We start from the raw sequence: 12,911 nt of genomic DNA on the forward strand, positions 1-12,911 counted from the left end.
TGATATTTTCGGGTGGTTTCTTAATGGCACGGCCCAAAACTATATTAGAAAAGGCGTGGCAAAGTTTCGGGTCAAACGGAAATGGTCTGGCGCATGAAATGATAAGTTATACGGAGGTTTAGGGTTAAACAAAGAGTTAGGGCCTATTTGTAATTAATCTTGAGAAGGCAGGGGCCTGTTTATAATTTTTGGAAACATCTGAGTCATTCCGGGAAGGTCAGAGGTCTATGTAGAATTAATTTTATAAGGTGGGAGGGTTTATTTTGAAATAGGATAAAAGACTGGGGTCCTTTTGAATAAAGACAAAAGAGTGGAAGGCTCTTTATGGATTAGAGAAAAGTGGAGGGGGCTAGTGGCAAAACTGCCATCCCCTTCCTTCCTTCTCCACGGGAAACAGGGGAGGCGGCCGTGCGGGACGGCGGCGGCCCGATTCGGGCTCTCTGGGCCACGGCGGCGGCCGGGATCGAGGGGGAAAGAGAGAGGGAGCTGCGGGGGATTGATCCCCTGCCTCACCTTGAGCGGAGGTGGCGTGTGGCGGCCTGGCCACGGTGGCCAGCAGCGGCGGGCGGAGGCGGTTCTGGTGGCGGCGCTAGGGGAGCAGAGGAGAGGCTAGGGCAGCGGCGGTGGCTCGTGGTGGCGAAGAGCGTCGCGGAGGCTCCTTTTATAGAGGAAATGAGGCGGTGGGGGTGGGGTGAGCCGGTGGCGGTGAGTAGGTGTGGCCAGTGGGCGTCCGGTGAGCGGTGCGGGGCGGAGTTATGGCGCTCCGGCCGCTTACTGGTGTCGGGACACGGCGGCGCGGACGGCGAGGACGGGCAGAGGTGATATGACGCGAGCGGCAGCGGGGGCGAGCGCAGGGCAGCAGCGGCGGGCGGCGTGCTGGCGCGCGGGCAGGGCCCGTGGTGGCGCTGTAGTTAGGCGACGGGCGGCGTGCGAACTCACATGGGAGCAGGGCAGCGCTGGCCGTGTCGTGGCGCGCAGAGGGGGGTAATGCGGTGCGGGTGCGCGCGCCTGCGCGGGGGCGGTGCCGAGCGTAGCGGCGAGCTCGGGCACGCAGTGGCGGGCGTCGCGGCGAGGCAGGGAGCGGTAGGCGGTGGGTGCACGTGGAAGAGCGCCTGGGCAGGCGGCACTGCTGCGTGTGCGGGTGGCCGGTGTCGTGCGTGTGTGCACGGTGCAGGGCGCGGTGTGCGGGCAGGGAGCGGAGGTGCGCGGCGTACGCCGCTCGGTGCGCCGCGCGCGCGGCGACTGTGGCGTGGGCGCGCGCATCCGCACGTGTGGGCGCTCGCGGGTGCAGGCGAGGGGGGGTCGGGTCGGGCCGAGCGCGCTCGGGGAGGAGGAGCCGGGCACAGGCAGCCGCTGGGTGCGCGCGCGGGAGCGGAGCAGAGGAGAAGAGGGAAGCAGGCGAAGGAAGGAGGGGGAAGAGAAAGAAAGGAAAAAGAAAATGGAAAATGGAAAAAGAAAAGAAAAAGGAGGGAGAGAAAGAGAAAGAGAGAGGGAGGGCGGGATTCGCGCTGATCGCGGCGCCGACCGCGACTGCTCGCGCATGCGCGTCGGTCGGGCGTGGCGCGGCGGTCGGTGGTTTGTGACGCGCGGCACAGAAAAAGAGAGGGCCGCGTCAGGGATTGGACATCGGGATGTTCGGAACAGGGACAGTTCCCGTAATATTAGGGTTAGGGCTTTAAGGAAAAACTTTGAGCTCAACGAGGAAAACTCGATTTTGAAATTAATTAGCGCACGATTTAACTCGGCGAATTTTGGGATGTTACATGATCTCCACTTAATGCGGTTATTGTTTCGAACATACTTCTTTCTCCGGTCATATGATTTGTGCATCCACTATCAATCACCCAAGTAGATCCACCGGAGGAGTATCCCTACAAAACAAAGTTACTCTTTTCTTTTAGGTACCCAACAATACTTGGGTCCTTTAATATTAGTCACAAGAACTTTGGGCACCCATACATGACTTTTCACTTTTGTGTTCCATGTACGGTGTCCTACAAACTTGGCAACCACTTTACCACGGTGGTTCCTACTCAAAACATAATCGGCATAAAAGGATACATGAGATGATTCTTGTGTCTTGATCTTGGTTGGGTTAGAGGTCTTGAACTTATCTTCTTTGAATGAGGATGTAACAATCTTAGCACCCTCATCACATGTTGTGCCTCTATTGATGAATTTGACATGACCACCATTTTGAATCGCATCATTTGTCTTGTGAACGGGAGTGGTCATGTTTACTAGACCTCCTTGAGCACCCAAGGTGGTCTTGTCCTTGTTTTTGGTAAATGGAATGGCATGTGGAGTACCTTGCCCATTCCTACCAAGTCCCTTACCCTTTTCAAACCCAAACTTGCTCATGTATCTTGACCCAAATCCCTTGGTGTGTTTCTCAAACTCACCTACCCTTGTTGAGGGATTTTTCTTTGGGACTTGAGTGTGTGATGAAGCTTCTTCTTGTAACAAATGAGTGAGTATAGAAATTTCTTTCTTCATTGCATTCATCTCAACATGTTTAGTAGCACAAGTTTGAATATCGATATTATAGCACCGTGCACATCCATTACTCGCAGAAGGACTCGATGAATTAGATGTCTCTCTAGTCTTAGAAGTACTTTCCCAAAGAGTATTAAATTGAACTTCAAGTGCTGTGTGATTAGCTTGTAAGCTTGTCATGCTCTCTTGAAGTTTCTCATTATCCTTCCTTAGGAAAGTGTTAGTGTCATTGACAAAAGAAAATTTTCTAGTCAAATCATCCACTATTTCTTTTTCACTATAGAGTGACTCTTTTAACTCAAGAAGAGTGCCATCCTTGACTTTGATTGAGTTCACAAGCATCTTGTTTTCCTCCCTTTCATAGACGAGGTCCTTTTCAAGAGCTATGAATTTTTCTCTCTCAAGTCTAAGCAATTCTTCTTGTGTTTCAAGAGTCTCATCCACATCGTCTAGTTTCATAACTAATTTCATCATTTTAGTTGCGGCCCTTTTATCATATTTCTAGACTAGTTTAGCAACTTCTACTTCATTATCCATTTCATCATCTGATGAGTTTGGAGATGTTACCTTGGAGTTTTTAGCCATGAGGCACATGATAGGATCTTCATCCTCATCGCCGGTGAGATCTTCAAACAAACTTGTAGGATGTGGAGATGATGCCTTGAAAGCCATGGTTGCAACATCTTCTTTCTCGGACTCACTTTCTTGTTGTGAATCCCATTCTTGGCCAAGATGAGCTTCTCCGGCTTGCTTCTTGTATCTTGATCTATCTCTCTTGGATGAGCTTTTTTTGGTGTCTTTGTTCTTCTTCTTCTCTTCCGGGCAATCGGCAATGAAATGCCCAACTTTGTTACACCCAAAACATGGCCTATTAGATCTTCTTCTTGGCTCATACTTCTTGTTCTTCCCAAAGTTTCTAAAGTTGTTTTTCTTCAATACTCTTGTGAAGTTCTTGATAAAGAAGGCCATTTGTTCATCATCAAGCTCGTTATCATCATCACTACTAGTGCCTTCAATTTTTGAGGATTGATTTGCCTTTTCTTTGCCTTTTGACTTAGCTTGAAGTGCCAACCCATTGTTTTTGGCCGCTTGTTCTTGAAGCTCGACTAGATCTTGATTAATCTTGACTCTCTTCAATTGATCATGGTGAGCTTCAATTCTTCCAAGGACATTCTCGGCGGTGAAGTGCTTGAAACCTCTTTCGGCTCTAATCAAACTAGGTAGAGTAACATCCCTAGCCATATACACAGTCAAGAGCTTGTCCACGATCTCACGGTCACCCCACTTGTCACCACCAAGTGATTTGATTTGATTTGTGATCTTCTTCATGCGGTTGTACATTTCTTTGACATTTTCATCTTTTTTCATGGAGAATAGGCTCAATTCATCTTCTAATGTCTTGATTCTTGATTCACGGACTTTCCTTGAACCTTGATGATTTACTTGAAGAGTGTCCCAAGCATCCTTGGTGGTTGGTGCATCCTCTATCTTGACAAACACTTCGGGACTTACGGATGTGTGTAGGATGTTCAATGCTTGAAAGTTCCTTTGTAGCACATATGCTTGAATCGGTGTTGGAGTTTCATCTTCATCCGGAATTTCACACCCAACTTCCATAACTTTCCAAAGATCCTTGTGGATTGCATTCATGTAGCCGAACATCTTAGTATTCCATTGGTTATATCCGGAGCCATCAAAGAAAGGTGGATTGCCCATGTGAATTGATGCATTATGCTCACTAGGTAGAGAAAAAGTGTAGTCATGAGCAACTCTTCGATAATCACCTTTGCCTTTTGACTTTGATGAGCTGCCCTTGTTTGAAGAGCGTGAGGCTCTTCTCTTGGAATCGGAGTCGGAGTCATCACTAGAATCGATAATAACTCGGGAGCTAGTCTTTTTCTTCCTTTGCTCCTTCTTTTTCCTCCATGCCTTCCACTTCTCATAAGACATCTCATCATCGGATGTCTCTTCTTCACTTTCTTCTCCACCATTCTTATACTTTCTCTTCTTGTTGTTGTTGGATGGCTCTACATTCTTGTCTTTGTCTCTTTTATCACTGGGATCACCTTTTTCACCTTCATTAACCGGATTCTCTGGATTCTTTTCATCATCCAACATCTTGACCTCTCCGGATGGTTAAGCCCTTTGAATGGAGAGCCTTGCTCTGATACCAATTGAAAGAATCTTAAGATGCCTAGAGGGGGGTGAATAGGCAATCTGCAATTTAAAAAACACTTAACAAAAAGGTCAGACACAGACCAGCCCGGATACTCCGGGTAGAATCCCGGATACTCCGGGTATGAACGACCTGAAAGGAAACTGCAAGAATCTATGTATGAAAAGTAGATCGAGTCAAAGTATGAGTACCATGGGTTTCTTAAGGTTGATATCCAACAAACAAAACTTACTAGAAACTCGTGAGTGAGTAGATCGAGCTCAAACCCTAGAAATGAAGTCTCACAAGCAAATAGCAAAGAAATCAAGTAAACTAACACGAAGGAGACAAGGATTTGTTTCCCGAAGTTCACACCCGAAGGTGCTACGTCTCCGTTCAGGAAGGATTCGAGAGACGGTGCTCAAGAACTCTTATGCTCCTCTTCCAAGGGCGAGATCACCTCTCAAGCCCAAGGTTACTTACTATGGATTCCTCGGCGAGGAATGGAGCTTACAAACTTCTTGTGCAGCTCACAATCTTGTTTGAGCAATCACAAGCACGCCTAGCCGTCTAGGAGCACAAGGCTCCAAGAGTAACAAACTTGAATCCGTAGACTTGACCAAAACCAAGTGCTCAAGAGATGGGAATAAGACAAACTTGTACGAATCCTTGCTCTTGCTTGCTTCTCACTCAAATCCCTCAAGGGAAACACTCAAGAATGGAGAAAAGGGAGTGAGAGAGCTCTTTCTTGGCTTAGGTTTGAGTTCAGCTCGTCAAAGTGGCAAGAGAGAGGGCTGAAGGGGTATGGTGGGGGTATTTATAGTCTTCAGCCCAGAAATAGCCGTTGGGCGAAAGGGTACCCGGAGACTCCGGGCAACTCTAGTTTTTCAGCCCGTGAACAGCACCCGGACACTCCGGGCAAAGAGGTCCAGAGTATCCGGCCCTATACCCGGAGTATCCGGGTTAGGCAGGGAAAAACTTCGATTTTTTTTTCTCTTTTGAATTGTTTTGTGGCTCACAAGTATTTGTCTAGGTTCTCTTGAGCACTTGTTTTAAGTCAACACCTTTGAATTAAGTCCCTCTTGATAGTACGGCGTCCCTATACTCAAATTTCAAAAATAAAATCTAATTTCATGAGTATGCTTGAACACCGCCTTTTCATTTCCTTTTTGAGGGACCATACGTACCACTTGATTCACCTATACATATTCATCACCTACACACATGCTTAATTACATAATTAAATATACATGTGTTTTGTCATTATTCACCAAAACCCACCTAGGGGCCTAGATCACTTTCATTCCTGCAGCAAAAGACCGGCGACCCCGCTCCACTGAGACGACGAGCCGCCGCGAATGAGCTCCTGTACAGAGGCTCCACAGACGAAGCCCCTCCTCCATGGACTCGCTGCCGGAGCCAGAGCGGAGCGCCGACGGGGCGAGGAAGAATCCAGAAGGACTTATTCCGCGGCGACGCCGCCGCCTCGCCGTCGCCACCAGGAAACAAAACCTAGATTCACTAGGATTGTAACACTCTGGTGTTAATCCACTATAGTTAGAATTAATTAAGGTCATTAGTTCAACCTCACACAACAAAGCATGAAACCAAAGCTTCTTCTGTCAGCCTGGGCTGGACCGGTCGGGGCGACCGTTCTGACCGGTTGAACTGGTTTCAACCGTTTTGAGGGGCCCCATAGCATTTAAACTGCCCTCTCTCTCTCTCTCCCTCACCAACTCCCTCGCCCTCACCATGCCCAGCTCGCCTCTCCCGAGCTCTCCCTCTCCTCAAGCCCCAAATCCCCAATCCTCCCTTTTCACTTGATTCCAAGGCCAGGGAAGGATCAAACCGGCGTGGGTGAGCTTCTTCTTCGTGATTCCCTCCCTGGGAAGCCGTGGATCCGAGTTCTTCGTGGGGGAGGAGCCCATTCAAGGTAAACAAGCTAGGGTTGGGTGATCTCCTTTTCTCGGTGGTTATAGGTGAATCCCTTTGGTCAAACACCTCTAGATGTAACTATGAACTAGGGCCTAGAGAGGATTTGAAATTTGTGGGCTAGTTTAGCCGCGATTTGGATTCCAGTTTGTGGTCTGGGTAGGACCGGTCTGACCGGTTGAACTGGTTTCAACCGTTTTGAGGGGCCCCATAGCATTTAAACTGCACTCTCTCTCCCTCACCAACTCCCTCGCCCTCACCGTGCCCAGCTCGCCTCTCCTGAGCTCTCCCTCTCCTCAAGCCCCAAATCCCCAATCCTCCCTTTCCACTTGATTCCAAAGCCAGGGAAGGATCGAACCGGCGTGGGGGAGCTTCTTCTTCGTGATTCCCTCCCTGAGAAGCCGTGGATCCGAGTTCTTCGTGGGGGAGGAGCTCATTCAAGGTAAACAAGCTAGGGTTGGGTGATCTCCTTTTCTCGGTGGTTATTGGTGAATCCCTTTGGTCAAACACCTCTAGATGTAACCATGAACTAAAGCCTAGAAGGGATTTAGAATTTGTGGGCTAGTTGACACATCCAAAGTATCTCATCTAGGATTGGATGAATCCATCTTTCTAGAGGGTTTTAGTCGATTTCTTTGGGTCAAGATCATCTATATGCATCTATGAACTAGGGCCTAGAAAGGATTTGAAATTTGTGGGCTAGTTTAGCCGCGACTTTGATTCCAGTTTGTGGTCTGGGTAGGACCGGTCGGAGGGACCGGTCTGACTGGTATCTCGGTTGAGTTAAATGGGACCGGTCTGACCGGTATGGGGAACCGGTCTGACCGGTGCTAGCAGGGTTGAGAGGGTTAAGTCAGTGTTTGTTGGTGTAAATAGTTAGAAATTAATTTAGTTATTGGTTACGTATAATTTTTATAAATCATGCATGCATTTCTCATGTCATATGCATATGCATACGTGTAGCAGCCGCGGCAGAGGATGTGGTGTACGAGGTGGTTGCGGAGTCATAGGAGCCGCAGAGGCAAGCCCCGCCGCAGGAGGTTCATGGGGAAGCGGCCCAAGGCCCAGCTGACCCTAGCACTGAGCAGTAGACGCAAGCCAAGCCCCGGTGCATGTCCTGTTATTTTAAATTATGACACCTATATATATGTATTTATTACTTGTGCATTACGTTTCAGGAGTTATTTGGAACCCTAGTTGTATGATCCCTAGATTTTCCTGAGTTATACTAGTATGTATAGGTCGATAGAAGTGCTATACTTAATGGTTTCTGGTAGAAGATGAGTGATTTCTTGTCACTCGCGAGGTATAGGATGTTTAGAAGTCGAGTAATTTCCGGTTACTCGCGAGATATAAAATATATTAGTATTCCAGTACTTGAGTTGTGAATTTGAGATGAAATGAATGGAGAAATGAGACCGGATGGGAAATGATAAGCATGCATAGGTATGGCAGCAGGACAGGGTTCCTGGGTGTCTTAGTCCCGTCTGTGTCGGTTAAGGACCGGTCGGTGTCGGCAGTGCTGATCGGAGATTGAATTATACTAACCGCATACCGGGAGTAGGAGGTAGTCGAAACCGGTAAGCCGAGTACTGCTTTGCTTCGAAAGTATAGGAACCCGCACCCAACTCCTGTGGTAGTCGAGTAGTCGCGGAGAATCGGGGATGCATATGTTTACTTTTGGTTGTCTCACGTTGAGCTCGGCTGATCATATATCGTTGGGCTGGTTCCTGTAGTTCGAGGCGGGGAGGGGAAAGGTTGGTGCGTGGGGTCCGACGAGACTTTTGCGTGCCGTGTTGGTTAGGTCTACCTTGCAAGGTTAAATCGAATCGATTCGCCGTGTCTCACGGTTATGAGGGCCTTGATCTCTTTGCTGCATCGTAGCAAAATGTTAGAATGTGAGTTATGTATATGTATATGTATATGTATGTGTATATATATACATATAATGTTGAACACATTGAATTATTATTGATTGCACCACCATATTTGCTATAGTTGATTTATGCAAATATTAGATTAGAGTTAATTTATATAGAATCCGGGGCTAAAATAATGAAAGTAGGGAATTACTTTAGCCGCTTTAGCTGCAAAAATAACTATCAGCCAAAAGGCTTTCATGTCTAGGTATGTGGGCTAAGTTATACCCACTGGTCGGGTAAGTCTTGCTGAGTATTAGTTGCTCAGGGTTTGTTGCCACATATTTTTATTTCAGGGTACCCGGACGTGGATTTCTGCCTCTGCTGCGTTAAATTTATCCGTCGTGATGCAAAGGGGTGGAAAGTGGTGGATAGAGACCCTTAGCTTAGGAATTTGGCGGGTTGCACCTTTATGGGGCAGAGGGTGCAACCTCTCTGTTTTGCTTAGACCGGTCTGACCGGTGGAATCTAATTATAAAACTAATTACATGGATAGCTGAGAAATCACGAGACGAATCTATTAAGCCTAATTAATCAGTCATAAGAGGTTGTTTGATGTAGCACGACATTGTCTAATTATGGTCCAATTGGACTTAAAAGATTCGTCTCGCAATTTCATCGGGGGTTGTGGAATGAGTTTTGTCAGTTATCCACATTTAATACTCCTAATTAGTGGTCAAACATTCGAAATTACTGTAGCGTTAGAAAAATTTTGGGAACTAAACGAGCCCAATAATTGCCACTTGCTTCTTCTCGTCTCGAGTAAAGAAACAATCAAAGTGCAATCCGTTATGTGAAACGGTACAAAAAACAAATTAATCTTCCGGACCTCATTAGAAATATCCTACCATGATGGAAAAGTGGAACATCAACCTTGACTTCTTCTTTTGCTCCCTGACTTTTCAGTGACCGTGCGAGAGCATGTGAAAAATACTCCCGCAAAAATTTGTTGCCGTGCAGCTTTCGCAAAAAAAAAAAAAAATGTTGCCGTGCAGTACTAGTTGTCAAGCTCCACCAAACTCGCTCGCAGTCTGCCCGTAGCGAAAAATGTCGACGGCGGCCGCGTCTCGCTCTCGGCATGTGGTGGCGGTGCCGTACCCGGGCCGCGGCCACATCAACCCCATGCTCGTCGTGTGCCGCCAGATCGCCGCCGCCGACGCCGACCTCGCCGTGACCGTCGTCGTCACGGAGGAGTGGCACGCGCTGCTGGCCGCCGCGGGGGTGCCCGCCACGCTCCCCGGGCGCGTCCGCCTCGCCACCATCCCCAACGTCATCCCCTCCGAGCGCGGCCGCGGCGCTGACTCCGTCGGCTTCATCGAGGCCGTTACCACCAAGATGGGGGAGCCCGTGGAGCGGCTGCTGGACCGGCTGGCGCTGGAGCGGAGGCCGGACGCCGTCGTGGTCGACACCTACCTGACGTGGGGCGTGGCCGCCGGCGCGGCGCGCGGGATACCGGTGTGCTCGCTGTGGACCATGCCGGCCACGTTCTTCCTGGCGCTCTACCACATGGACCAGTGGCCGCCTGTGGATGGCCCTGAAGGGGAAGAAGGTTTGACTGCCTCACCTTCCTGTTTCCTCTTTTTGCAGATGTGCTGAATGCTATATTGTAATTTGATCGTTAGGAGTTCGATTGTTCAAACGTAGGGTAAATATAATCTTGTTATTCAAAATCGCGGTAGTCTGATATATCCACTCTACACTGCGTGATCTGAATTTTCCTCATTTCTGAAGAAAACTTCTTCTGTGGCCATTAGCCAAGACAATTACTTAGCAAAGATACCTAAAAGGAGAGTACTAAATGGCTAAATAACTGTCCTTTTAGTAACACTAATAGTGAATAACTAAGAGGCATGCTTCTTTTTATCATAGTCTATGCTGAAGGTTCATGAGTTGTCATGCAATCATGAAGGTTCAGGTATCTGAATGTCTAATGAGCAAAGCTGCTTCCAAAAACTTGTTGAATAGTGTAGTGATGGTTTCGGTCTAGAAAAAGTTTAACTGAATCATTTTCTGAATTTGGTGCGTCTTATTTCATCCGGAACTCTCATAACACTATTAGCAAACACATCCAAATGCCATTATCCAGGAATAATTTTTATACACGCTCAAAAATTCAGGATGTAATCATAGTGCTCATCAATCCAGGAAGGTATGCAAGGATTACTCGATTAGACTGTTCTCCACAGCTGTGGTTCAATGAATAAATATCCCTGACATCACTAGCAGATTTTATTCATACGAAGTATAACAGCTGATTATTAGAATCTCTGGAATGCTTGGTCAAGAATTTTCAATTAGCTTGCTTCTGAAACTTTATGCTCATTTTCTATTTGTATCTGTACACTGTACTAATTCAGTTTCCAAACCCCTGGTTCTTGCATCTGTGCTAATTCTGAACTCGTGTCCTTTCAGTTTCCATCTTCTGAACAAGAAAGTTACAGATGCTTGTGATCTTCAGAATTCAGAATCACAAAAAAACACTTGCTATTGATAAAAAAAGATATGAATGGTATCCCACAAAATTATCTATTGTTGTACCATTAATCAATATCTTTACTCTTTAGCTGATCTGCTGATGGAATTTCCAACTTCCATGCATTCAGAATCTCCAACCACAGTTGATTACAGTGCTAATGTGTTTGAAAATGTACTTTTAGTTGCTCAACTCAGTAAATATAGATATCTGATCTTCTGTGATCTGCAGGACAAAGCTGCAAGTCCTTGGATCAATATTTGTCATTCCCAACCCTGTCGTCAGTAAAATGTTCTGATATCAAGGTATTTCGCTCCTGGGAGCTGCCGATGAAACGAGCTGCGCAAGTGTTCTCCAATGTGCGCAAAGCACAGTGTGTCCTCTTCACCTCCTTCTATGAGCTTGAAGCTGGTTCAATCGATGGAATATCACAAGTGCTTCCATGCCCCATATATACACTTGGTCCTTCAATTCCACATATGCCACCTGAAGGCGAGTCAGACAAGATTCTGCGTGAGAAATACTCTGACTGGCTGGATGCCCAACCGAAAAATTCAGTGTTATACATCTCTTTCGGCAGCCATGTTTCAATGCCATCCTCACAGTTGGAAGAGGCTGCCATGGGGCTTCAAGACAGCGCAGTCAGGTTCTTCTGGGTGGCCCGGGACAAGGCCACCACCACCACTCTACAGCAGATCGCCGGTGACAAGGGCTTGGTGGTGCCATGGTGTGACCAACTGAAGGTCCTGTCCCACCCCTCAGTTGGCGGCTTCCTGAGCCATTGTGGGTGGAACTCGACACTGGAGGCCCTGTTCGCCGGAGTGCCTGTGCTTGCGTTCCCGGTTGCTTGGGATCAATTGGTGAATGCCCGGCTTCTTGCTGATGAATGGAAGGTCGGGATCAACTTGAGGGAACAGAGAAGGGAGGATGGCATTGTCAGCAGGGCCACAATCTCTTCTGCCGTGACAAAGCTCATGGATTTTGGCGATGATGGTAGGCAAGAAATGAGAAGAAGAGCCGCAGAATTGCGTGACGCTTCACACAGAGCCATTCAGGAAGGTGGATCATCAAGCCGTTCTTCCAACAGTCTCGTGAGAGATCTCATCGAAGGAAGACTGAACGTTGCAGAAATTTCACAGTAGTTGCTCACAGGCAGAATCGTTGCAGTTCTGCACGAGTAGTACGAAGTAGCCAATGAAGTTGTCAGTTATGAGGCTCCTCTCATGTTGGATCCAGGTATATTTGGATTGAGACGCCACGCTTGGGCGCTTGGCACTCCACCTAGTACATCTGTTTGCATACGTGTTGAATGCTAGATTGAATTCGACCGTGAGGAGCTGTCATTCAGATGCATGTAAAATAAATCTCGTTCTTCTACCTGCTGGTATAAGACAATCGCTTGAAAAATCGCTGTAGTTTCCCCCCATTTCTGAAGGAAATATGCTCTTTCACCATCAGTCCAACACCATAACTTAATAAAGAAACCTAACCGGAGAATTGTCCTTTCAGAAGGACAAATACTATTGAGGCTTCAAAGGCCGTTTTTCTTTATCACATAGTCTGTACTGATTCCCTTCCCTACATTGCATGGTAAAATTCACGAGTTGCGTTTCGATCATGAAGGTTCAGAATTTCAGATATCTGAATCATTTTATGCGATGGTAAGACTTCACTGATTTCTATCTTGGGAAGTTTGGTTCATAGAACCTTTAATAAGCAGAAAACGTATGAGTAGATATCAGAACCATTTCCTATTGATTTTGTAGCAATCAACAACATATACATTTTCAGAAAAAAAAGGAGCCAAAATATATATGCTGCTCTTGATTTTAGACGCGCCAAATTAAATCCTAGGAGCAAAAGCTTAGCAAACACACCACATCAAGTCGTCAACTGACTTTGCATAGCTGAACTGAAGCATCATCTAATTTGCACT

The 12,911-nt window shown here is 47.1% G+C and overlaps 1 protein-coding gene across 1 annotated transcript; it reads left to right on the forward strand.

The window, feature by feature from the left end:
• Positions 1–9,463: 9,463 nt before the first annotated feature.
• Positions 9,464–12,432, forward strand: LOC120708389 (UDP-glycosyltransferase 87A2-like). Its single transcript, XM_039993602.1, has 2 exons — positions 9,464–10,051; positions 11,207–12,432. The coding sequence occupies exons 1-2, from the start codon at positions 9,550–9,552 to the stop codon at positions 12,115–12,117; spliced, it is 1,413 nt and encodes a 470-aa protein (XP_039849536.1). The 5' UTR covers positions 9,464–9,549; the 3' UTR covers positions 12,118–12,432.
• Positions 12,433–12,911: the final 479 nt, after the last annotated feature.

This window comes from Panicum virgatum, chromosome 5K (assembly GCF_016808335.1).
Source record: "Panicum virgatum strain AP13 chromosome 5K, P.virgatum_v5, whole genome shotgun sequence".
In the NCBI taxonomy this organism is placed as follows: domain Eukaryota; kingdom Viridiplantae; phylum Streptophyta; class Magnoliopsida; order Poales; family Poaceae; genus Panicum; species Panicum virgatum.

Coding starts and splice junctions, on each gene's coding strand:
- LOC120708389 (XM_039993602.1), top strand. CDS start 9,550: ATGTCGACGGCGGCCGCGTCTCGCTCTCGGCATGTGGTGGCGGTGCCG. Junction 10,052..11,206: donor TGGCCCTGAAGGGGAAGAAG/GTTTGACTGCCT, acceptor TGTGATCTGCAG/GACAAAGCTGCAAGTCCTTG.